General features: G+C 37.1%; 1 protein-coding gene across 1 annotated transcript in view; it reads right to left on the bottom strand.

The window, feature by feature from the left end:
• The window catches only part of elp3 (elongator acetyltransferase complex subunit 3), a 435,450-nt gene that overhangs the window by 279,701 nt on the left and 128,260 nt on the right, over nucleotides 1-27,489 (bottom strand). The window contains exon 4 of the mRNA XM_051924270.1: nucleotides 12,131-12,201. Within this exon, the coding sequence (XP_051780230.1) occupies nucleotides 12,131-12,201 (71 nt within the window). The remainder of the gene's footprint in view (nucleotides 1-12,130; nucleotides 12,202-27,489) is intronic.

Raw genomic sequence — 27,489 nt, 5'->3', positions numbered from 1 at the left:
TCACTTGGCTGTTTTTTGCTGAATTGTTTTCAGAATGCAGTTGACCAGGCATAGTTAGAATTAGGAGTTAACCCACCCTGTGCATACATAATTGGGTTACAAATGTTGGCAAGAATGAAACTCATTTATAGCACAATAGCACAAGCACAAGTCAGAACTTGCACTGAAAATGTCTGTTAATTGAAATAAAGCAAAAATGCATAATGTTTTGTTCCTTATTTTACAGAAAATCACTGTGCTTTAAATTACAATACAAATAATTTTAACTTAAATAAACCTTGGGTGTGTAAAGTATGATGACCTTATTAGAACAGTAGAGAACTGTGATAAGAACAGTCCTTTCAGCAAACTAGTCTGTCCATCCTATTCACCTTGACTGTACAAAATATCAAGTGGAGAGATGAAGGCCCTTAAAGTCCTGCTCTCCACCGCACTAATTGGGAATTTATTTTACGTGTCTATGGTTCTTTATGTGAAGTAAAACTTTCAAAAATTAGTATAAAATCTATCTTTAACAAGATTCTAACAATGTCCATGTGTTCTTTTTGCAGAATTGATTTTATAAAATAACTGGGATCTATTTTACAAATTCCGTTAATAATTTTACACAATTCAATCATGTGAACTCTTTCAATCTCTCCTTTTGGCTCATACTTTTTAGTCATGGAATAAGTCTAGTTATATTTCTCAGAACATTCTCTAGCAGTACTATGCATTTTTTGTAATATGGAGACCAAGACACAACATAGTATTCTAGATGAGGCCTCACTAGTGCATTATACAGTATAAAATAAGGATAACCTCTCTTAAATTATACTCCACACATTGCAATATACAGATTAACATGATTAGCTTTCTTGATCACTTCTGTGAAACTGTTTGGATGTAGATAGTAATGAGTCCACTAAGGGCTCCTAAGTGCTTCCCATAACGTACACATCCAAGTTTCAGACCTCTCATTGTGCATTCAAATCTCACATTTTTACTTTATTCACATATTATTTTACATTTGCTTTCCTTAAATTTGATCTCCCACAAATTGGCCTAAGCTTGTATGCTGTCCAAGTCCCTCTGTAACTATTTAGCTGATACCATTTCATCTTCTCATCCACCTAGTGTAGTGTCACCTGCAAGCATAGCCACCTGATTGATTATAGTCTTGTTAAGATTATTTATGTGTATTAAAAAGAGCAGTGACCCCAGCACTGATCTCTGAGGGACACCACTTTTAATATCACCTAATTCTGAAAAAGTTCACCTCATTGTAACCCTTTAGCCTGTGCCCTGAATTACCACTTTTTAAAGTAGAGTATGATCAACAGTCTTATGTGGCACCTTATCAAAAGCCTTTAAGATAAATAATATCATATGCACCACTCTAATATTCTTTTGTTGCTTCCACATAGAAACAAAATAATATTTGCTAGCCTCAGATCTACAGGAATTTCCACTGTGTGCAGAAATTTTCAAAAAATATGTGCTAAGGATTTATATACGAACCCAAAAACTTCTTTAAGAACTTCAATTGATAATTTATTAGATTTCAGGATATTTAATCCAAGCAGTACTTTATCCTTTGTAATTTTTAAGGCACTAAATACAGTACCTCTCTTAATAGTCCCTTTTACTTCTGGGAGGTTATCAAATATTCACATGAATATACTTCAATAAAATGCAAGTTCAAAGCATTTGCTATTTCTCTGTATATTCTAGCTCACCTTTACAGTTCCTAATGCTCTTCACTTTCTTCTTACTAAACTAATGACAAAATTTGTTGGGATCACCTTTTACCTTTTCTGCAATATTTTTATATAAATATCTTTAGCCCTCCTAATATTCTTTTTAACAGTTGCGCTTACATGCTTACAATTTGCGCTGGTTTTACTAGTCATACATGCCTAATAGAATTGTTTTTTTCTTTATAACTTCCTTATTTAGGTCCTTTTTTATCAGTCGCAATTTTTTTAATAATTTCTTACTGCTTCAATTTTGGGATGAACTTGCCCAGCATTACGTGTAAAACACACTTTTTCTTTCTGAAGCTTTGCTACAACTACTCAAAGTCTACCCTACTCGCATAAGCCACCTACCAAAGTGGATGAGACAGGCAGACGTTAACAAAAAGGTAGATTTAATTCACAGTTAAAGAACTTAGTTATCTGTGAAATCATTTATAGTCAAAACAGTATGGTTCAAAAGGAAAAAAAAAATTTAGTACCGAGTCAAAAAAAATTCTTTGTGAGAAAAATTGCAAAACCAAAAACAAAGAAAAAAAAAAAAAAAAAACAAACAATGCTACCCTGACATCTATTCAGTCCATAAAGGGCTATTAGGAACCTTTAAAAACAACAAAAACAATCTCAGGAGCCTTCTTTGGTTTGCCTTCTGCTCAACCACCAGCACCTTCTAAGTCTGGTGTGCCTCACATACACTAACAGTCTTTCTAAGACACCGCGACTGATCAATCTCCTCTTGTGACCACAACCATCCTTATAAAGACGGCTCAATAGACCACATTCACACTTCCAGGTTCATAAACTTTGAAACGGTCACTAGCTGGGTTCTGGCATATTTGGTTATATCACAACAATGTCCGAAACCAAGTTTAAGAGTTTCTGTAGTGTTCCTTTTGTTCTTCTCAGAAACAAAAACAACAATATCTGAGTTTTCACAACAAACCAATTGATAAAGGGGAAAAGAAGAAATGGACTCACGAAACGCTGAAGCTTCTCCATGTCTTACTGCAAGTTAAACAAGGTAGCTTTTTTGCATGTAGTCTGCATTTTAATGAGAATGACTACCTTCCATCTGTACAACGTAAGCATCTCAAAATTGGCACTGACCCTTCCAGCTTTAAATGGAACAGCTGGGGAGATGGGAATCAAGGACGACTTTCCGTGTAAGACCGGGCAAAGAGCCGTTGGGGATCTGATTTTTGGCATGTTGTTTCTTGTGTGCCACTTGAAACCCAAGACACACATACGGAAAAAGTGTGTGACACTGGTATGTTGACAGACTACTATTATGTGCATCCTCCTTCATCAGGTGTGCTTATGTATTTTACTATAATGATTTTTAACGTAATCTTTATTAAAACTCCATTGTACCACTTATGTGACTAACAAAGAAACAGCAATCAAGAGCTAATGCAAATCTATTACTGATATACAATACTTATATTCAGTAAATTATTTTTTTTTATCGTTTTATGCATTAACTCTGTTAATACATGCTCTGTATTGTGCTGGAGAACTGTGCTGTACAAATGGAAAATAGGGGAAGGCGCTTCCCACGTGGAAAAAAAAATAAAATAAAAGCGTGTGTCCTATGTCTATCTGTGTCGGGTTTGGGCGGCAGGAGCGCCCTCTGCAGGGCACAAGAAATAAGTAATACACCCTTTATTACATTAAGAATAATGAATATACTAATTTGGACTTTAAATTATGTAATGGCGTTGTCTATTGTTGGTTTTTGAGTGGTATGTGTGAGTTCATTTTCAACATGTAGAATTTTTGCATTTAACAGGTGCAATGGATGTTGTTGCCCTTAAAGTACATGAGCTGGAGCAAACAGTACCTCACACTCGGACAGGCACAGTGAACCAAATATGGACTAGCTGCAGTTTACTAGCTAACTTTCAAGTGCCACTTAATATGAAGGACACAAAGCTGTATGAGGACACTTTTAAAGCTCCCGTTACACCAGAAGCCATTCCACACCCAGACTTTGAACATATTAATTCTACAAATGTTAACATCTTATAAAAGCATGTTGAATAAATCACAATTGTGACTGTCACTTTAATGTATTTCATTAAATAAATGATATTGTTTAATCAAAATCTAGTCTCACTTTTTAAAATGTTTGTGACAAAGTTAAAAAAGTGTTAATACCAGCCTCCAATTTAAACCTTTTATCAAACATTTTTCGATAAATATACTTGTGAAATAGATTAAAATATTTAATAAACAGCATGAATTTAACAGAACATTTTATTTATGTACGAAAATACATTTGAAGTTTACTGTGCAAAATATTTGGATTCAAATAATTACAGAAGCAGTTATAAGGGGAAAAAGAAAAAAAATTCACACTAGAGCTTTGGCCCATGGATTCTTCTTGATATTGTAGAAAAAGAAACACTCCTTTCAAAGCATACAGCTACAACAGTTATTTCACAGATTTTAAGATATACTTCCATGTAGGCACCAAAGTAGTACAGGTCAAGCTGATGTTCATTTTAAAGACCATCTCATCATCCTTCTATATAATCTCCACAGTGATGTCTCCCTTTGTGTCTGTAATAAAGTCACACTGGCTCAATCTGGTTATGGCCAGTTGAACTTGCAACTGCCAGAAGTACTTATGGTTGTCTTTAAATGTAGCTTGATCTGTGATGAGCTTTATGCGCCCTGCTCCAGAAACACACTTAACATCTGTACATTTTATTTCAGCAAGGACTTTCAGATGGATCAAACACTGTTGCATCGGGGCTGGCACCAAGACAAGGAGTATCTGGACAAATAACAAAGCCGCGAGGTAACACATTATCATGACAGAATTCAGAGTACTACCCCAAAACTGATGGTTTAAGGCTTCAGTGTGCTGTGCTCCATTGATTATTCCTCTTGCCAATAATTGGCCAAGTGACTCCCCTCATACATGGCACACTTCTCAAAATCTACTTGCTGTGATTTTTGTTCTACGAACGTCTGACCACTCAGTGTACTGAGACTGTTGTTTTGTTCCCTCTTCTATCAAAACAGACATCTCCGGACTCACTGTTAAAGCTCTCCAACCAGAGTAGCTGATGCAAGTTGTGAAACAATTTGCTCTCAGGTTTCATTCTGAGTACAAGGAGTTTCAGAAACTCTGAAGCACTTACATTTTTTGTGTTCATTCTGATTGTAACAGTAACGACAGTACTGAGACATGAGGTACTGGCTGAATCTTTGAATCAACTACAGACAGTTCTGTTAGTTCATGAGAAACAGTGCAGATAATGGGCCGTGGAGTAATGCCTCTTAGTGATTCTGCAAATTATAGTAACCTACAGACACAAAAATACATGAAAATTTATAAAAACCTTCAACCTTTAAATACAACTGTTTTGTCTTGGTAGAGCATTATATTACTCTACTTTCCCCTATTGTACTATTAATATGTAGCCTCTGTCAGAACACCTCAAATCTACAGACTTACCACTGTTTATAAGGTATTACAGTATATAACATCTCCCCACCTTCCCTCCTACATCTATAACCTCAGGCAATTAGGTGTAGTAAAAGACAAGCAGAAGTTACAATTTAAATAATGTATTATTGGTAATATTCATAAATAATAATAATATGCTAAGTACATTTGAATATTAGCAACCATACAACCTGATAAATGGTGATGTGTAGTTTTAGGCAGCACACAGACTTGTTAGTTAATTAAAATGTCTTTAGTTAAGGCATCATTTTTGGTCATGCCTGTTTCAATATTGCTGCCGAGCTGTGCTCTTCATTGTGTTGTCCTTTTCAGTTCATGGTGTGAGATGGTCATTCAGTTTGGTGAGAGAGAGAGAGAGAGAGTGTGCGGGAGTGAGAAAATTTATAGGTTTTCTGTCCAACCTCTAGAGCCAATAGGACGTCATGGTACTTAAAGGCTTCTGACACAAGCCAGTTCCAACCAGCCATACTTCAGACCAATGGGGAAATAGAACACCTTAACACATGCCCCCAAAACCATATGTTAAGGTAAAGCTTGCCAGTTAGGCAGCCTGGCTTTGTACGAGGGTTGAGAGAGAGACTTCGGCAGAGAAACACTTGCCAAACTGGTTTGAGGTACTCCCCCCTCAACCCTATCGTAAAATTCAAGGAGACCCATAACTAAAATTTGGGGTAAACATAAATGATTCTCACTAATGTAACACTAATATTACATTGCTTTGCCTAAGTTACAAATAAAGACATACAAAATATTTATCAAGTTGTATGCAAAATTTCACATCACAAAAACAACAAAAATGTTTTAACGTGACATGAAAATGACCATATAAAACACCACCAAAATTAACAAAGACAAATGACAATGTTATTACCCATATACAGTTAGGTTAGGTTACTTGGACAGAGACAACTTTTTTCTAATTTTGGTTCTGTACATTACCACAATGAATTTTAAATGAAACAACTCAGATGCAGTTGAAGTGCAGACTTTCAGCTTTAATTCAGTGGGGTGAACAAAATGACTGCATAAAAATGTGAGGCAACTAAAGCATTTTTTAACACAATCTCTTCATTTCAGGTCCTCAAAAGTAATTGGACAATTGACTCAAAGGCTATTTCATGGGCAGGTGTGGGCAAGTCCATTGTTATGTCATTATCAATTAAGCGGATAAAAGGCCTGGAGTTGATTTGAGGTGTGGTGCTTGCATGTGGAAGATTTTGCTGTGAACAGACAACATGCAGTCAAAGGAGCTCTCCATGCAGGTGAAAAAAGCCATCCTTAAGCTGCGAAAACAGAAAAAAACCCATCCGAGAAATTGCTACAATATTAAGAGTGGCAAAATCTACAGTTTGGTACATCCTGAGAAAGAAAGCAAGCACTGGTGAACTCAGCAACGCAAAAAGACCTGGACATCCACGGAAGACAACAGTGGTGGATGATCGCAGAATCATTTCCATGATGAAGAGAAACCTTTCACAACAGCCAACCAAGTGAACACCACTGTCCAGGGGGTAGGCGTATCGATATCCAAGTCTACCATAACGAGAAGACTGCATGAAAGTAAATACAGAGGGTGCACTGCAAGGTGCAAGCCACTCATAAGCCTCAAGAATAGAAAGGCTAGATTGGACTTTGCTGAAGAACATCTAAAAAAGCCAGCACAGTTCTGGAAAAACATTCTTTGGACAGATGAAACCAAGATCAACCTCTACCAGAATGATGGCAAGAAAAAAGTATGGAAAAGGCATGGAACAGCTCATTATCCAAAGTATACCACATCATCTGTTAAACACGGTGGAGGCAGTGTGATGGCTTGGGCATGCATGGATGCCAGTGGCACTGGGACACTAGTGTTTATTGATGATGTGACATAGGACAGAAGCAGCCGAATGAATTTTGAGGTGTTCAGAGACATACTGTCTGCTCAAATCCAGCTAAATGCAGTCAAATTGATTGGGCGGCGTTTCATGATACAGATGGACAATGACCCAAGACATACAGCCAAAGCAACCCAGGAGTTTATTAAAGTAAAGAAGTAGAAAATTCTTGAATGGCCAAGTCAGTTACCTGATCTTAACCCAATTGAGCATGCATTTCACTTGTTGAAGACTAAACTTCAGACAGAAAGGCTCACAAACAAACAGCATCTGAAAGCCGCTGCAGTAAAGGCCTGGCAGAGCATTAAAAAGGAGGAAACCCTGCATCTGGTGATGTCCATGAGTTCAAGACTTCAGGCTGTCATTACCAGCAAAGGGTTTTCAACCAAGTATTAGAAATTAACATTTTATTTCCAGTTATTTAATTTGTCTAATTATTTTTGAGCCCCTGAAATGAAGGGATTGCGTTAAAAAAATGCTTTAGTTGCCTCACATTTTTATGCAATCATTTTGTTCACCCCACTGAATTAAAGCTGAAAGTCTGCACTTCAACTGCATCTGAATTGTTTCATTTAAAATTCATTGTGGTAATGTACAGAACCAAAATTAGAAAAAAGTTGTCTCTGTCCAAATATTAATGGACCTAACTGTATGCTTTGTACAGTGTCGATTTACAGATACTCTTGCCAGACACTTTTGGTTTCCTGACTACCAACTGGTCCAAATTGAATTGAACACCTGGTCTCGAACCCGGAACCTTTTGGTTATATGGCAGCAGTTCTTACCTCTGCACCATCCAAAAATACATATCTGTCGATTGACATTTGAGCTTGGGTTTTTAACTCATTGACAGCAACAAGTAAATTTAATGATTTTTTTTTTACTTCGGTTATGTTCTTGAATAAAAGTGCACGTGTTTATTTGATATTTGGACCAAAGTCTTCAAACATTATACACTTCACATCATTATTAGTATAACATGGAAAAAGTTTCTGCTTTAGGCATGTGCTAAGCTTTTCTTCCTTTCATCCTACACTTACACAGATCGTTATAGACAAGGAACACACATGAAATGCATGTATTCCAAATAACAATACATTATTTACCCTATACAACTCCAGGCACCTCACATGCAGATAAACACACTTGAGCTGGGAGAACTTTTTGCCCGAGTTGAGCTCCATCGAGGGGGGTGGGATAGCAGGCTGCTTGATGCTTGTGCTGATCAACACATTTGCAAAACAAAAGACGTTGGTGGATAGGTACCAAATGAATGTACGGCGGCCCAAGATTACAAGTTTTTTTGTAGGCTTCAGGGATTAAGCCCATGTGGGAGTACACCAAACAAGGCCGTTAAGGATTAGAAATGATTGTGTGGTCTGATAGGCATTTAAAGATTTTGGTCCAGAACGATATTAATTTGTTGCACACCCAAAACATATGGCCCAATGAGGCTGGAACTTGATCACAACATTTGTACGTTTGGTCTTGCCCCTGAAAACATTTTGGACAATTTTAAATGAGATAGATGTGCTCAATTAAAGATTATAAGTTGAACAATTATATGAGTTGTGCACATCGTGCTAGAGTGAATTCTGTGCATGGGTGCCTTCTACTCCTTTTCTGAAATGTTGAGTAAGAGATCATCATATTATACAAATGCTGTCCAAGTCCACAAGACTGATCAATATTTCTTTCGGAACAGAAGTAGGTCGGAGGTGAGGAAAATTGGGCAGATTTTGCTTAGCAAAGTTTCTAATTTGGAAATAGTGGAAACATTGTGTATATATAGGACAGCAATTTTTAATTCATTACGAATTCTACTATGACATTTTATCTTCAGAATAGAAATTAAGTTACAATGTGTATTTGATGTTACTCTACTGGTTGCTCAATTATGTTAACTTCTACACCTGGCCTGTCCTAAACCCCCTGCCTACTCCACACCTCACCCCCACTCTCATTTCCTACTTATATAATACTCAAACAACCTGCTCATATGCCTCCTCAGTACATTGATAACTCTTCTGTTCAAATGTAACCTATCACAGTAGGACAGGTCCCATGTACTAAGCCTTCTAAAACCCTCAATCTTACCTGGACTGGCAGGTACACAATCAGATAGCCGAATTTTACAGAAGACCTCCTTCTCAGTTCTACTCCTCAGCTTTGTGCATAACTCTTTAAATTAGGATTGCAGAACTGAGAACCTGCATTTATGTACATCAAGTGTTATGACATGGACAATGAAAGCTGGATCCACCCCTGCTATGTTCAAGAGCCTATTCAACCTTCCAGGGAGGTCTCCTACCTGTGTAGCTGGAAGGAAACATACTGTACAAGACACTCTGTCTCCGGGACCTTTGTCTCAACTTCCCTTTATGACTGCATCCTCCACTATCTCCTCCACTATCAGTACTTCTGTCTCTCTCATCATTGGCTTTGAAATGACCTGTTGTGCCCCTCATCCTTACTTATCACCTCAGACATATCAGAGCCATAATCCATCTCCAATATGCTCCAATACATCCAGAAAATGATTGGAAACCTCAAACACTTTGAATCATGCCCCCGAATAGTGTTCAACTCTTACTCTTACCTTGATGCTCAGAACCAACTGTGACACACCCGTTGTTAACTTTTTGATATGAACTCATCTGCATTGCTTCTCTGGAGAGCACACTAACTCCCTAAAGGACACCTTGGCATTTTTTTTACTACAACACAGGCAAGCCTCCTTTGCTCAAGGGTAGTTGAAAGCAGGGTAAAATCCTTTCAAAAGGGACAAAGGCTAGAAAAACATGTACAAGATCCTTTTTCGGCAAACGAAAACTAAATTTATGGCACTTGTAAAAGTTAGCTTTTTTTTTCAGTTTTATTCTCTCAATCACATTCACGCTCTCCATCCCCTCCTCCTGATCTGACCCTATCCAACAGTCAGCATAAATTTACACCCAATCTGACGCTGTTCATTTTCAAATAATATTCCATTAGAGTGATGATGTTTTATGATTGGTACTATTCAGGTCATAAAATGATTTCTTCAAAATGTCATATATATTTGACATCATGGACCGGAATGTGTGAGCTTATTTCAGCGTGAGCAGGAGCACGTGGGTGGCCGGCTGCTGTGAGCTACAACAAGCTTGACCTGGCGGCGATCAACGCACATGTACTGTGCAAGCATGCACGGGGGCCATTGAGAAAAGAAGAGTGTTCTTTGCTCACCTTTCAGAGGAACTTCATCGTCGTTTCTTACAAGAAAAGGCAATGGAAATAGAAAAGGAGGATGCAACATCGACAAGCTTCTGACCCAAGTCCGCCGCTTCCCCCTGGAAAGTGAACTCAGTCAATGTCAGGTGCCCCTTCAATGTAATAGGAACCACAGCATAGAGATAAGTGTGTACATTGCAACAGGTACACGTCGTAAATGTAGAAAGGACGGCCCTTGGGTGTGTGGGAACTGTTAACATTTGAATCTGATGATTGCATATAGCGCGGAACTAACCTCTCTGCATTATTCTTTCCTCTGCTTGCCCTGGAGTACAAAAGAAACAGCACAATGCACCCAAAGGTGGACATTGGCAAGACTGGGAAAAAAAAAAAAAAGACGCGGTCAATGATTACAAGCGCAAGAAGGCATGCAAATGGATATGAATAATGTTGCATCAGTGCCGCAATGTTTTCCGAAATATACTATACAGGTCATAAAATGCGTTATTCCAAATATCATATATACCTATGTCTCTGTTTTTTGTCAGTGCAGCTTTGACATCATGGACCATAAGGTGCATACTAATTCAGCATGAGCAGGAACACTCAATAAAACTGATTAAAAAAAAATTGAAGTGACGGTGAGATACGAAGAAGGGAGATTCACCAGCAATTTTATGTGTCAGCTTTTAACCCTCCAGATCAGAGAATTTCCAGTTATTCCCAGTTTCAGATAACCACGTCAGATCGTGGGGGGGTGTGGGTGTTGTATTGTGATCGTGACTGAGAGAATAAATTTGCACCGACTTTTACAGACACAAATCATATCTATGTTTTTATTGTATAATGTTAAAAATAGGAGCAGCTCACTACTCAAAACAGTAAATTTGCTGGGGAGTCGGTTTCAAACTCAAGACCTCCAAATTATAAGTCAGCGGATCTTACCACTACACCACAGAAGTTGTCGTATTGTTCATGCACCTTTCGGAAAGTATTTAATTGATATTTGGCCATCAGCATTCACACATTATACAGTCTACATTTTATTTATTACTAAAAATTTCTGTTTTAACGATGTGTTTACACAGATTGTTGTAGGTACAAAACGCATATCAAATTATTTCCCCTTACAATTCTGGGTAGCTCACTCCCAGATAAATCAATCAAGGTAGGAACTGGGAGAAACTTCTTGCCCATTCTGAGGAGGTTATGGTATAGCAGGCTGCTTGGGCTTATTGACAAATTTAGAAGACAAAAGAGGCTGACGGAGAGGTGCAAATGGATTTAAGGTGGGCCGGATTTACAAGTTTTTTCGTTGGCTCAATTTCCCACAATTCTTTGTCTTTCATAGCTATAGCCACTTCAATTGATTGAATACCAGTCACAATGAGGGTATTTTCATAGAAACAATTATCTGATCACATAAATGTGAATTTACTTTTGATTTTTGCAGCTTCATTGTGTTATTTCATTTGATGTTTATTTTTGGCAGCATTCTTGCGCATAGACATTGAAAAACAAATGGCAAAAGAAGATTTAATTTTGTAATTTTAATTTCCTTTTTTTTTTGTTGCAGAAAACACCTCCCATATATAAAAAGTATAAATCACAGATGAAATTAAAATGAGTAGATGAAGTCATGATAATTTCAATGGTTAGTGATTTTTGCAGAATACCTTTTTTAAAACCTTAAATAATTGCTAATTCTTAAAAATTATCCAGAATTTATAGCCAGAAGGAAATCACTTCACAGTGAATGAATATTGCAGCTCCTATCACAAAATGCAAAAACATGAAAAGAAAAATAAAAAGTAAAACATACTTACACACATATATTGCCTGTAAAGTTAATGTGAGGACATCGATGAGGTTTGCACATTACTGCTACTACTGCAATCTGCAAAAATAAAGCAATATTTATTACTACTTTATGACTTCAAAATAACAGTATGATGCATACTGGCTGGAGTTTCAAACTGGGAAAAAATAAATCACAATATTCAACGTACCTGGGTATTTTTCTATTTAATTATGTTAATGCTCCAAAACTATGGTAAGCAATGCTCACTCACAGTTCTCACATTTAGGGGAGACTACTTTAGGTTCCTAGAACATTTTCTGTGTGGTGTGGTGGTTGTCCCAAATGGCATCTCTCTAGATAGTCTGGGAGTTTTGTCACTTTCTAAAAGCCAGATGGATTATTCTGACTGGCAAATATAAATTACCCATGGTGATGTAGGTTATGTACTGTATGTTCTGAAGTCAGGGGACCAGTTCCTACAAGTTGGACTCACTGTAATCCTAATAAGTAACTACACTGCTTTGTTGTTGTTGTTGATTTTTCCCCAAATGACTTCATCAAGAAACACAGTACTAATTTTACATCCAATCCTCTTCCAATGTTTGAGGAAACAAAGTTAAAGAGCCAAACCCAGTCAGTTTATATTAATGGTACAGTATAGTACAGTAAATATTTGTTTAATTTGAACAGAATTCACATACATAGGTAATGGAAGACAATGTTTTACCCTCTAGTATGTTTTTTCTGACCATAAGTATATATGGCAAAAAGTAGGCCATAGGGAATGTGATAAAAATGTGTTTAAAAATTGAAACCAAGACACGTAAGATACACTGTTTCTTCTCCCTTTGAGCAAATTAAATGATGAGCTCTATTCATTAAAATTAATTAGCTGGTATGCTAACAGTATGAATCATAAATTGAAAAGAAAGAAGGAGATAACTCATCTCCATTACTTAAAGTTAGTGATCACCTTGTAAAGGGGGCATATCTGAATTTTAAAGTTAATATCTTAATGTGTATGGAAAACAAACAAACAAACACACACACATATATATATATATATATATATATATATATATATATATATGTGTATATATATATATATGTGTGTGTGTATATTATATATATATATATATATATATATATATATATATATATATATATATATATATATATATATATATGTATATATATGTATATATATACAGTGGTGTGAAAAACTATTTGCCCCCTTCCTGATTTCTTATTCTTTTGCATGTTTGTCACACAAAATGTTTCTGATCATCAAACACATTTAACCATTAGTCAAATATAACACAAGTAAACACAAAATGCAGTTTGTAAATGGTGGTTTTTATTATTTAGGGAGAAAAAAAAATCCAAACCTACATGGCCCTGTGTGAAAAAGTAATTGCCCCCTGAACCAAATAACTGGTTGGGCCACCCTTAGCAGCAATAACTGCAATCAAGCATTTGCGATAACTTGCAATGAGTCTTTTACAGCACTCTGGAGGAATTTTGGCCCACTCATCTTTGCAAAATTGTTGTAATTCAGCTTTATTTGAGGGTTTTCTAGCATGAACTGCCTTTTTAAGGTCATGCCATAGCATCTCAATTGGATTCAGGTCAGGACTTTGACTAGGCCACTCCAAAGTCTTCATTTTGTTTTTCTTCAGCCATTCAAAGGTGGATTTGCTGGTGTGTTTTGGGTCATTGTCCTGTTGCAGCACCCAAGATCGCTTCAGCTTGATTTGACGAACAGATGGCCGGACATTCTCCTTCAGGATTTTTTGGTAGACAGTAGAATTCATGGTTCCATCTATCACAGCAAGCCTTCCAGGTCCTGAAGCAGCAAAACAACCCCAGACCATCACACTACCACCACCATATTTTACTGTTGGTATGAAGTTCTTTTTCTGAAATGCTGTGTTCCTTTTACGCCAGATGTAACGGGACATTTGCCTTCCAAAAAGTTCAACTTTTGTCTCATCAGTCCACAAGGTATTTTCCCAAAAGTCTTGGCAATCATTGAGATGTTTCTTAGCAAAATTGAGACGAGCCCTAATGTTCTTTTTGCTTAACAGTGGTTTGCATCTTGGAAATCTGCCATGCAGGCCGTTTTTGCCCAGTCTCTTTCTTATGGTGGAGTCGTGAACACTGACCTTAATTGAGGCAAGTGAGGCCTGCAGTTCTTTAGACATTGTCCTGGGGTCTTTTGTGACCTCTCGGATGAGTCGTCTCTGCGCTCTTGGGGAAATTTTGGTCGGCCGGCCACTCCTGGGAAGGTTCACCACTGTTCCATGTTTTTGCCATTTGTGGATAATGGCTCTCACTGTGGTTCGCTGGAGTCCCAAAGCTTTAGAAATGGCTTTATAACCTTTACCAGACTGATAGATCTCAATTACTTCTGTTCTCATTTGTTCCAGAATTTCTTTGGATCTTGGCATGATGTCTAGCTTTTGAGGTGCTTTTGGTCTACTTCTCTGTGTCAGGCAGCTCCTATTTAAGTGATTTCTTGATTGAAACAGGTGTGGCAGTAATCAGGCCTGGGGGTGGCTACGGAAATTGAACTCAGGTGTGATACACCATAGTTAGGTTATTTTTTAACAAGGGGGCAATTACTTTTTCACACAGGGCCATGTAGGTTTGGATTTTTTTTCTCCCTAAATAATAAAAACCATCATTTAAAAACTGCATTTCATCTGATAGCCAAGACTCGGCCAACTCTCTGGCGCTTTTTGTACTGGCCTTAAATTTTACTTTCACGTTGTCCCAGTTGAATGTGTGTCCTGTCGATTTAGTATGTGCATATATCAAAGATAGTGCGTCCTTTCTTCTGACTGCGTTGCGATGTTCCTGTACGCGTGTTGAGATTTTTTTTGACGTTTGTCCTATGTATACAACTGAGCAAGAATTGCATGGAATACTATAAACTGCGTTTCGTAGTGACCCCACCATAGAGACAAGAACCAAACTGTCCATCAAAGACTTAATGCACCTAATATCATTTTGCCAAAAAACGCACTTTCATTTCAACGGCAAGTATTACACACAGAAAGAAGGCATGCTGATGGGATCACCGTTATCTGGACTCCTAGCTGAACTGGTAATGCAACGATTTGAAAACATAGCTTTATCCCAGATTACACCCAAAATTTGGATACGCTATGTAGACGACACATTCGTCATATTAAGAAAGAACCAGCTGAATGAATTCTTCAATCATATTAACACAATATTCCCAGCAATCCAGTTCACAATGGAAAAAGAAAATAATCGACACATCAATTTCCTGGACATTTACATCAAAAGAAATAGTGACGCCACCCTGACCACAAGTGTTTACTGCAAACAATGCCACGCAGACAAGATTCTACACTTCGCCAGCAATCACCCTGTATCTCATAAACGGAGCTGCGTGAAAACCCTATTTAAACGAGTCCACACGCATTGTAATACCAAGAAAACAAAAATTAATGAGAGACGCTATCTGTTTCAACTTTTCACCTCGAACGGATACTCAAAATCATTCATTAATCGGAGTCTACACAGCAGGCGCCAAAGGAATCAGCTTACAAGCGACGTAAATCAGAACCCCCACCCCACCTGGCATTCACTCCCGTACCACCATAATGTGTCAGAAGGAACGGCATGCACCCTGACCAAGTGGGGCATCAAAATAGCACATAAACCCACCAACAATCTGCGCATGGTCCTGTTTAATGCTAAAAACAAGAAATCGACAGCCGAAACACGAAACGCAGTTTATAGTATTCCATGCAATTCTTGCTCTGCTGTATACATAGGACAAACGTCAAAAAAAATCTCAACACGTGTACAGGAACATCGCAACGCCGTCAGAAGAAAGGACGCACTATCTTTGATATATGCACATACTAAATCGACAGGACACACATTCAACTGGGACAACGTGAAAGTAAAATTTAAGGCCAGTACAAAAAGCGCCAGAGAGTTGGCTGAGTCTTGGCTATCAGATGAAAATGCCATCAACAGACACTTGGACATAAACCCAGCATATGCCAACTTAAGAAGGACATATGCTCTTTAATTTAACGATACACCCCCCCCCCCCCCTTTGATCATACTGACTTAGTCAACTCCACCCACCCCCCACTGAATGTGTTGCTATATATTGCCTTTGATTCTTGTAAGTCTAAGCATTATCCTCTGATGAAGACCCCTGACAGGGGTTGAAAGCTCAGGAATAAAAACTATTTTATGATACGTGATTCGTTTTTTCTCCCTTTGTGGATCTCCAACTGCAAATATGTGTGTGTGTATATATATATATATATATATATATATATATATATATATATTCACATATATATATATATATATATACTAGCAAAATACCCGCGCTTCGCAGCGGAGAAGTAGTGTGTTAAAGAGGTTATGAAAAAAAAAAGGAAACATTTTAAAAATAACGTAACATGATTGTCAATGTAATTATGCTGTCATTGTTATGAGTGTTGCTGTCTTTTATATATATAATATACACACACACATAAACATATATACACAAATACATATATATACATATCTACATATATATACATATATATACACATATCAACATACATATACACATATCAACATATACATACACACACACACACACATATACATACACACACACACACATATATATATACATATATATATATATATATATATATATATATATACACACATATATACATATATATATACATATATATACACACACAGACACATATATATATATATAAATATTTACATATCTACACATATACACATCTAGATATATATACACATATATATACATATGTACATATATATATATATATATATATATATATATATATATATATAGACATACATACATAGATTGACACATATATATATATATATATATATATACGTATGTACATATATATATATATATATATATATATATATATATATATATATATGTAATTGTGTTGTCATTGTTATGAGTGTTGCTGTCATATATATATATATCAAAATACCCGCGCTTCGCAGTGGAGAAGTAGTGTGTTAAATAGGTCATGTAAACATATATATATACACATGTACATATATACATATATATACATATCTACATATACAGATATCTACATATAGCAAAATACCCGCGCTTCGCAACGGAGAAGTAGTGTGTTAAAGAGGTTATGTAACTATATATATACATAAACATATATACATATATATACATATCTACATATACACATATCTACATATACATACGTATATATACATATACACATCCACATATACATATATATACATATACAAATTTACATATCTACATATATATATATATATATATATATATATATATAAATATAGACATACATATATACATACATACATACAAATATAGACATACATATATACATACATACATACAAATATAGACATACATATATACATACATACATATAAATATAGACATTCATATATACATACATACATATAAATATATATATATATATATATACTGTATATATACATATCTACTTATTGGCTCCTGTATTTAGGATATAGCGGGTTGGATAATGGATGGATGGACATCTGTATGCATAGCCCTATTTGCCCGTTTTCGTTTTTTTTTCTTTCTTCAATAATATTTCAGTAAACCCGGAGCTTGTCAGTTCAAATCCTGGTACTGACACCACTGTGTGACCCTGAGGAAGTCACTTCACCTGCCTGTGCTGCAAAAAACAAAAGTAATGTAACAAATTGTACCTCAGATGTTGTAAGTTGCTGGAATAAAGGCATAAGTAAAATAGATAAATATGTATTATACACATAGGAACTATTCATTTATTTTCAGTTAAGTCATCTGCAGCAAACTTTTATAAATGAGGGTTTCTCATTTTTAGATAGTGCAAACTGTTTCTTCTTCATTGACGTTTTCTCTTGGAGAGCTTTTTTCATTTCATTGAAAATTAAAGCAGCAGCTGCTAAAATATGTAGCTTTCTTATTAATTTTTCAACATTGTGTAAAATAAATGTATAAAGTAACATAAAAGGTTTAAATACTGGTTATCCTTTAACACTAAAATATTACTAAAGAGATACAAAAAAAGTAAAATGGATATGTTCTTTTTCTTTAAGGAGATTAAATATTACTGAAGAAAGAAAGAAAAAATTAAACAGCCAAATGGGGCTACGCATACGAACTTAAAAGGTTTAAATAAAACAGAAATATATATTTTATTTTTACTTGCTTAACTTGTGGAGGGTGTATCCTGTAGCAAAGCCCAAACTTTTTTTGTGAAAGCCCGTTTCAGTCAATAAGTCTTAAAAAAACGTGTAAAGATATTGACAATAAGCTAAGCAAACCCAGGAAGATATGGAATCGTTTAAATCAAGTATCATTACATCTTCCTTTCTTAAAGAGAAGTAAGGCAGTACTTATAAGCTTACATATTTATATATAGACATACATACATACATATATATACAGTGGTGTGAAAAACTATTTGCCCCCTTCCTGATTTCTTATTCTTTTGCATGTTTGTCACACAAAATGTTTCTGATCATCAAACACATTTAACCATTAGTCAAATATAACACAAGTAAACACAAAATGCAGTGTTTAAATGATGGTGTTTATTATTTAGGGAGAAAAAAAATCCAAACCTACATGGCCCTGTGTGAAAAAGTAATTGCCCCCTTGTTAAAAAATAACTTAACTGTGGTGTATCACACCTGAGTTCAATTTCCGTAGCCACCCCCCAGGCCTGATTACTGCCACACCTGTTTCAATCAAGAAATCACTTAAATAGGAGCTGCCTGACACAGAGAAGTAGACCAAAAGCACCTCAAAAGCTAGACATCATGCCAAGATCCAAAGAAATTCAGGAACAAATGAGAACAGAAGTAATTGAGATCTATCAGTCTGGTAAAGGTTATAAAGCCATTTCTAAAGCTTTGGGACTCCAGCGAACCACAGTGAGAGCCATTATCCACAAATGGCAAAAACATGGAACAGTGGTGAACCTTCCCAGGAGTGGCCGGCCGACCAAAATTACCCCAAGAGCGCAGAGACGACTCATCCGAGAGGTCACAAAAGACCCCAGGACAACGTCTAAAGAACTGCAGGCCTCACTTGCCTCAATTAAGGTCAGTGTTCACGACTCCACCATAAGAAAGAGACTGGGCAAAAACGGCCTGCATGGCAGATTTCCAAGACGCAAACCACTGTTAAGCAAAAAGAACATTAGGGCTCGTCTCAATTTTGCTAAGAAACATCTCAATGATTGCCAAGACTTTTGGGAAAATACCTTGTGGACTGATGAGTCAAAAGTTGAACTTTTTGGAAGGCAAATGTCCCGTTACATCTGGCGTAAAAGGAACACAGCATTTCAGAAAAAGATCATCATACCAACAGTAAAATATGGTGGTGGTAGTGTGATGGTCTGGGGTTGTTTTGCTGCTTCAGGACCTGGAAGGCTTGCTGTGATAGATGGAACCATGAATTCTACTGTCTACCAAAAAATCCTGAAGGAGAATGTCCGGCCATCTGTTTGTCAACTCAAGCTGAAGCGATCTTGGGTGCTGCAACAGGACAATGACCCAAAACACACCAGCAAATCCACCTCTGAATGGCTGAAGAAAAACAAAATGAAGACTTTGGAGTGGCCTAGTCAAAGTCCTGACCTGAATCCAATTGAGATGCTATTGCATGACCTTAAAAAGGCGGTTCATGCTAGAAAACCCTCAAATAAAGCTGAATTACAACAATTTTGCAAAGATGAGTGGGCCAAAATTCCTCCAGAGCGCTGTAAAAGACTCATTGCAAGTTATCGCAAACGCTTGATTGCAGTTATTGCTGCTAAGGGTGGCCCAACCAGTTATTAGGTTCAAGGGGCAATTACTTTTTCACACAGGGCCATGTAGGTTTGGATTTTTTTTTCTCCCTAAATAATAAAAACCACCATTTACAAACTGCATTTTGTGTTTACTTGTGTTATATTTGACTAATGGTTAAATGTGTTTGATGATCAGAAACATTTTGTGTGACAAACATGCAAAAGAATAAGAAATCAGGAAGGGGGCAAATAGTTTTTCACACCACTGTATATATATATATATATATATCTATATCCGAAGCCGTGCAAGCACACTCTTGAGAATGCAACGTATAGTTGTACAGAAGAAATGCAATCTTGCCTCAAATGAATGGCAACCTTTTGTAGGTCTATGAACTTAATTTAAACTTTAGGTTTACACGGTGCTTTCTTTCCGAAGTACCTGAACTCATGAATATGTCTGTATGTGTCAGTCCGTCAAATCCACGCGCTTCGCACCAGCGAAGTACCGCTTTTAAATTTTTATTAAGAAGAAAAGAAAACCTTTTTAAATTGAGGGAAAATATACCAATGAGAATTTGTTAAGGATCTGTTTCTTTGTGAAGCTGCCTTTACACAGCCTGTTCGCTGTTTTATAAACGAACGCCATATAAGGCCATCCTTTCTCCTTCCTTATCGGTTCTGTATTGTTTTATTGTTCGTTTATTACGATTGTTATAGTTATTGTGTAGGTATTTGAGACTCTCTTTTCTGTTCAGGTACCCATTTCCTTTATGTAATCCGCGGATTCTCCGCTATTTTTTGTTCGTTTATTACGATTATAGTTATTTATTGATTCCCTTCTTTAGCTGACTGCCTGCTCATATAAGGTGCTCTGCTGTTTTTTTGTGAAGCAGTCTTTACACAGCTTCTCCGCTGTTTTATAAACGAACGCCATAAAAAGCCATCCTTTTTCCTTGCTTCGCCAAGGAAGCAGCCTTTTTATTTAATCCACGGGTTCTCCGCTGTTTTATTTTTCATTTATTACGATTTTTATAGTTCTCTTTGTATACCACGTTGTCAGTTCAGCACTCCGGTTGTAATATGACCAAGCCGTGCAAGCACACTCTTGAGAATGCAACGTATAGTTGTACAGGAGAAAAGCAATTTTACCCCAAATCAATGGCAACCTTTTGTAGGTCTATGAACTTAATTTAAACTTTAGGTTTACACGGTGCTTTGTTTCCGACGTGCTGCGTTAAGTCAGTTCACGTGAGCTGCTCTCTTGTGTGATGTTGCGATGTCCACGGCTTTATTTAATGTTAGCTAAGACCCGGAACTTAAAAGTTTCTCGCTACAGCAATTTTAACTCCGTTACACAGTCATCTAAAGTCTCGTTTATACCTCGTGTCTTCTCATTAAACTTGTATCTCGCGAATATGGTATTGCAAACGGCAGCGGGAGCGTTTCTATAAACTTAAATTAAACTTACGGTTTACACCGTGCTTTGTTTCCGCAGTAGCGAAGTGATCACTCCTGCTGCGTTCAGTCAGTTCACGTGAGCTGCTCTCTTGTGTGATGTTGCGATGTCCACGGCTTTATTTAATGTTAGCCAAGACCTGGCACTTCAAAGTTTCTCGCTACAGCAATTTTAACTCTGTTACAAAGTGATCCAAATCTCGTTTATACCTCGTGTCTTCTCATTAAACTTGTATCTCGCGAATATGGTATTGCAAACGGCAGCGGGAGCGTTTCTATAAACTTAATTTAAACTTACGGTTTACACCGTGCTTTGCTTCTTATTGTTTCGCTGCCTTCTCAATTGTGTAATGAATGTTTTCTTCAGCGCTCTTTGGGACTCTTCCTTGTTTTGTACATACTGCATTCCCAGTCAGTTCACGTGATTACGTGGGAGGCATGATGACTGTGAGCTGCAGTCCATTACAGTATATGGACAAAAAAGAGGTTCCAGTTATGATCGTTACGCTTTGAATTTCGAAATGAAACCTGCCTAACTTTTGTAAGTAAGCTGTAAGGGATGAGCCTGCCAAATTTCAGCCTTCTACCTACACGGGAAGTTGGAGAATTAGTGATGAGTCAGTCAGTGAGGGCTTTGCCTTTTATTAGTATAGATATAGACATACATATATACATACATTCACATATATATATACATATCTACATATACATATATATATATATATATATATTCACGGCATTCGTAGTCTGAATAACAATCTGATTGTATGGGTGGTTACCTACCAGGTAACGCTTATGGTTGGCCAGCAAGTCAGCTAACATCCGCCACGGTGCCTTCAATTGTGAGAAGCAGATCATAGAATGGATGAAAATAGTTTACTGTCAAATAATGCAAAGAGTACGCGACATGTGTTTCGCCCTAATTCTGGGCTCATCAGGTGTACACGCTCACTTCATTCCCTTACGGGAATCAAACCTCGGACGTCAGCACTAGAGGCGAAGCCCCTAACATTGCACCACGGCGTGTGGTTCGTTTATTTGACAGCATGTAGATCGGGGTAATTACATTCACAGCATTCGTAGTCTGAATCACAATCTGATTGTATGGGTGGTTACCTACCAGGTAACGCTTGTGGTTGGCCAGCAAGTCAGCTAACATCCGCCACGGTGCCCTCAGTTGTGAGAAGCAGATCATAGAATGTTTGAAAATAGTTTACTGTCAAATAATGCAAAGAGTACGCGACATGTGTTTCGCCCTAATTCTGGGCTCATCAGGCGTACACACTCACTGCATATAGCCAAATTCCCGCGCTTCGCAGCGGTGAAGTATTGCTTTTAAATTTTAATTAAGAAGAAAAGAAAACCTTTTTAAATTGAGGGAAAATATACCAATGACAATTTGTTAAGGATCTGTTTTTTTGTGAAGCTGCCTTTTCACAGCCTGTTCGCTGTTTTATAAACGGACGCCATATAAGGCCATCCTTTCTCCTTCCTTATCGGTTCTGTATTGTTTTATTGTTCGTTTATTACGATTGTTATAGTTATTGTGTAGGTATTTGAGACTCACTTTTCTGTTCATGTACCCATTTCCTTTATGTAATCCGCGGATTCTCCGCTATTTTTTGTTCGTTTATTACGATTATAGTTATTTATTGATTCCCTTCTTTAGCTGACTGCCTGCTCATATAAGGTGCTCTGCTGCTTTTTTGTGAAGCAGTCTTTACACAGCTTCTCCGCTGATTTATAAACGAACGCCATATAAGGCCATCCTTTTTCCTTGCTTCGCCAAGGAAGCAGCCTTTTTATTTAATCCACGGGTTCTCCGCTGTTTTATTGTTCATTTATTACGATTGTTATACTTCTCTTTGTATACCACGTTGTCAGTTCAGCACTCCGGTTGTAATATGACCAAGTGGTGCAAGCTTACTGTTGAGAATGCAACGTATAGTTGTACAGGAGAAAAGCAATCTTGCCAAACTCGCTCGCTTCTTATTGTTTCGCTGCCTTCTCAATTGTGTAATGAATGTTTTCTTCAGCGCTCTTTGGGGCTCTTACTTGTTTTCTACATACTGCGTTGACAGTCAGTTCACGTGATTACGTGGGAGGCGTGATGACGCGATACGCAACTCCGCCTCCCACGGCCAGCGAGCTGCAGTCCATTACAGTATATGGACAAAAAAGAGGTTCCAGTTATGACCGTTACGCTTTGAATTTCGAAATGAAACCTGCCTAAGTTTTGTAAGTAAGCTGTAAGGAATGAGCCTGCCAAATTTCAGCCTTCCACCTACACGGGAAGTTGGAGAATTAGTGATGAGTCAGTCAGTCAGTGAGGGCTTTGCCTTTTATTAGTATAGATATATATATAGCAAAATACCCGGCGCTTCGCAGCGGAGAAGTACTGTGTTAAAGAGGTTATGTAACTATATATATACATAAACATGTATACATATATATACATATCTACATATACACATATCTACATATACATATATATACATATACACATCCACATATACATATATATATATACATATACAAATTTACATATCTACATATATAGATATAAATATAGACATACATATATACATACATACATTCACACATATATATATATATATATATATATATATATATATATAAATATATATACTGTATATATACATATCTACTTATTGGCTCCTGTATTTAGGATATAGCGGGTTGGATAATGGATGGATGGACATCTGTATGCATAGCCCTATTTGCCTGTTCTCATTTTTTTTTCTTTCTTCAGTAATATTTCAGTAAACCCAGAGCTTGTCAGTTCAAATCCTGGTACTGACACCACTGTGTGACCCTGAGGAAGTCACTTCACCTGCCTGTGCTGCAAAAAACAAAAGTAATGTAACAAATTGTACCTCAGATGTTGTAAGTTGCTGGAATAAAGGCATAAGTAAAATAGATAAATATGTATTATACACATAGGAACTATTCATTTATTTTCAGTTAAGTCATCTGCAGCAAACTTTTATAAATGAGGGTTTACATATATATATATATATATATATATATATATATATATATATATATATATATATATATATATACATATATACACATATATACATATATACACACACATATATACATACACATATATATACAGTGGAACCTCGAGATACGATCACCTCTGTATACGAGAAATTCAAAATACGAGGAAAGTATGAGCGAAAAATTCAGATCTAAATGCGAGCATTGGCTCGCGTAACGAGCCACGAGCCAGGCTGTGGGTATAGCTCGCGGCTTAGCGAGGGGGCGTGATAGCAGTTGCGAGCCGCGATCTGCGGTGTCTGCGTTTCTCACTTAATTGCACAGGTGGGAAACTGCCCACATCCATGATTGTTCCTGTGGCTGATGGGCTGCAGCTGCCATGTCCTTCCCGCATATATAGAGAAGCGTGAGCCGGTTAAGGGGGAGAAGAAGTAAAAGAAAAGAGAGGAGAGGAGAGGAGAGGAGAGGAGAGAGGAGAGAGGAGGGAACGGAGGTTGCAGGCAGGCAGGCAGTCGGTGCGGGAGAGCAAGCGAGTGTAGGCTCGCGTGTAGCTGAACAGTGAGCTGAACAGGCGAGCCAAACAGCTGAAGCAGGACGGTGTAGAGAAGGTCAGCTGCATTAAGAGTGTCTCGCCTGTTGCAGAGCCCGCAGGTGAGACGCTAACAGAGAAGAAGCACCGGGGATTGTCATCTGTTTTTTAAAGACTGCATCCTTTTGACGTTTTAACCTCGTGTTAAAGGATTGTTATTCTTGTGTATTTTAAACCTCCACTTCACAACTGTTTTAAGGATTATTTATTTAAAGATTTATTGAATGCTCTACTGCACTTTGGACACCTGTTTTGATTCTTTTAATAATCAGTTATATTATTTACCAGTGTTATTAAAGGTAGACTACAGTATATATAATTTATCAGTGTTATTTGTTAGGACAATTGATTTTTATGTTAATATATTTGGGGTGCGGAACGGATTAACTGGATTTCCATTATTTTCAATGGGGAAGTTTGTTCTAGATATGAGAAATTCGCTATACAAGCTCAGTGCTGGAACGAATTAAACTCATATCTAGAGGTTCCACTGTACATATATATATATACATATATATATATACATATATATACATATATATATATATACATATATATATATATATATATATATATATATATATATATATATATATATATACACATATACATATATCTACATATACATATATCTATACTAATAAAAGGCAAAGCCCTCACTGACTGACCGACTGACTGACTGACTGACTGACTCATCATTAATTCTCCAACTTCCCGTGTAGGTGGAAGGCTGAAATTTGGCAGGCTCATTCCTTACAGCTTACTTACAAAAGTTGGGCAGGTTTCATTTTGAAATTCAAAGCGTAATGGTCATAACTGGAACCTGATTTTTGTCCATATACTGTAATGGACGGGGGCAGAGTTGCGTATCGCGTCATCACGCCTCCTACGTAATCACGTGAAACGCCTATCGCGGAAGTTAGTTCTAGACCCATCAGTGATAGGTCAAAATCCGCGATATAGAAAGACCATATAAATAAACATTTTTATAGTTTAAGCCTTAAAATACCCATCCCACACACTTTAAACACATGTAAACTTATAAAACACACTTTGTTAACACATATGATATGTGGATGTCGGACTAAGGATATAAGTAACATCTCTCTATTATAAAACATTTTAAGTTCATGCAAGACAAGACAGTGAGACAGGAAAACAGCTGCTGTACAGGCTTACTGACACGAAGAGCGACAAGCAGCACAAAGTCCACTTCTCCTTAGCGTGCATTCAGCAAGCCCGCTCCCCCAACACCTTCACAACGCGAAGTGGCAGGAGCGTACCGCGCCTCGGAGTGAGGGGTTTGAGCGCGCGTGCATTCAGCCCTCACACCCCCCCACACACACACTCCTCCTCCTCCTTCAGAACGCGCAAAGCGACAAGCAGGCATTTTGGCAGAAGCAGCACAAAGTCCACCTCTGCTTAATGTGCGTTCATCTGCCCCCCTCTTCACAAAGTGAGTGGCAGACACATCAACGTCTGATCGCTGCGTGTAGTGTTGCTCTGTGGTGTTAAGAGTGTAGAAAGTGTTTAAGAGCATAGGAAGTGTTTATAAGAGTGTTGGAAAGGTTAAAAAGAGAGACAGAAAGGTTTATAAGAGTGTGGGAAGGGTTTATAAAGCCTTAAAATATATATAAATAATAAAATAAATATAGGTCGGTACTTCACGGATTTTCACTTATCGCGGGGGGTTCTGGAACGTAACCCCCGCAATAGGTGAGGGATGACTGTATTTCTGTTTTATTTAAACCTTTTAAGTTCGTATGCATAGCTCCATTTGGCTGTTTTAGTTTTTTTTTTCTTTCTTCAGTAATATTTAATCTCCTTAAAGAAAAACAACATATGCATTTTACTTTTTTTGTATCTCTTTAGTAATATTTTAGTGTAAAAGGATAACCAGTATTTAAACCCTTTATGTTACTTTATAAAGTTATTTTACACAATGTTGAAAAATTAATAAGAAAGCTACATGTTTTGGCAGCTGCTGATTTAATTTTCAATGAAATGAAAAAAGCTCTCCAAGAGAAAACCTCAATGAAGAAGAAACAGTTTGCACTATCTAAAAAGGAGAAACCCTAATTTATAAAGGTTTGCTGCAGATGATTTAACTGAAAATAAATGAATAGTTCCTATGTGTATAATACATATTTATCTGTTTTACTTATGCCTTTATTCCAGCAACTTGCAACATCTAAGGTACAATTTGTTACATTACTTTTGTTTCTTGCAGCACAGGCAGGTGAAGTGACTTCCTCAGGGTCACACAGTGGTGTCAGTACCAGGATTTGAACTGACAAGCTCCGGGTTTGCTGAAATATTACATATAGCAAATGTGGCTATGCATACAAATGTCCATCCATCCATTATCCAACCCGCTATATCCTAAATACAGGAGCCAATCCCTTGCAACACAGGGCACAAGGCAGGAAACAAACCCCGGGCAAGGTGCCAGCCCACCAA

Source organism: Erpetoichthys calabaricus, chromosome 3 (genome assembly GCF_900747795.2).
Source record: "Erpetoichthys calabaricus chromosome 3, fErpCal1.3, whole genome shotgun sequence".
NCBI classification, from domain to species: Eukaryota; Metazoa; Chordata; class Cladistia; order Polypteriformes; family Polypteridae; genus Erpetoichthys; species Erpetoichthys calabaricus.
Note: the sequence above shows the minus strand (reverse complement) of the source record. Positions and strands in the feature narration are given on the sequence as shown.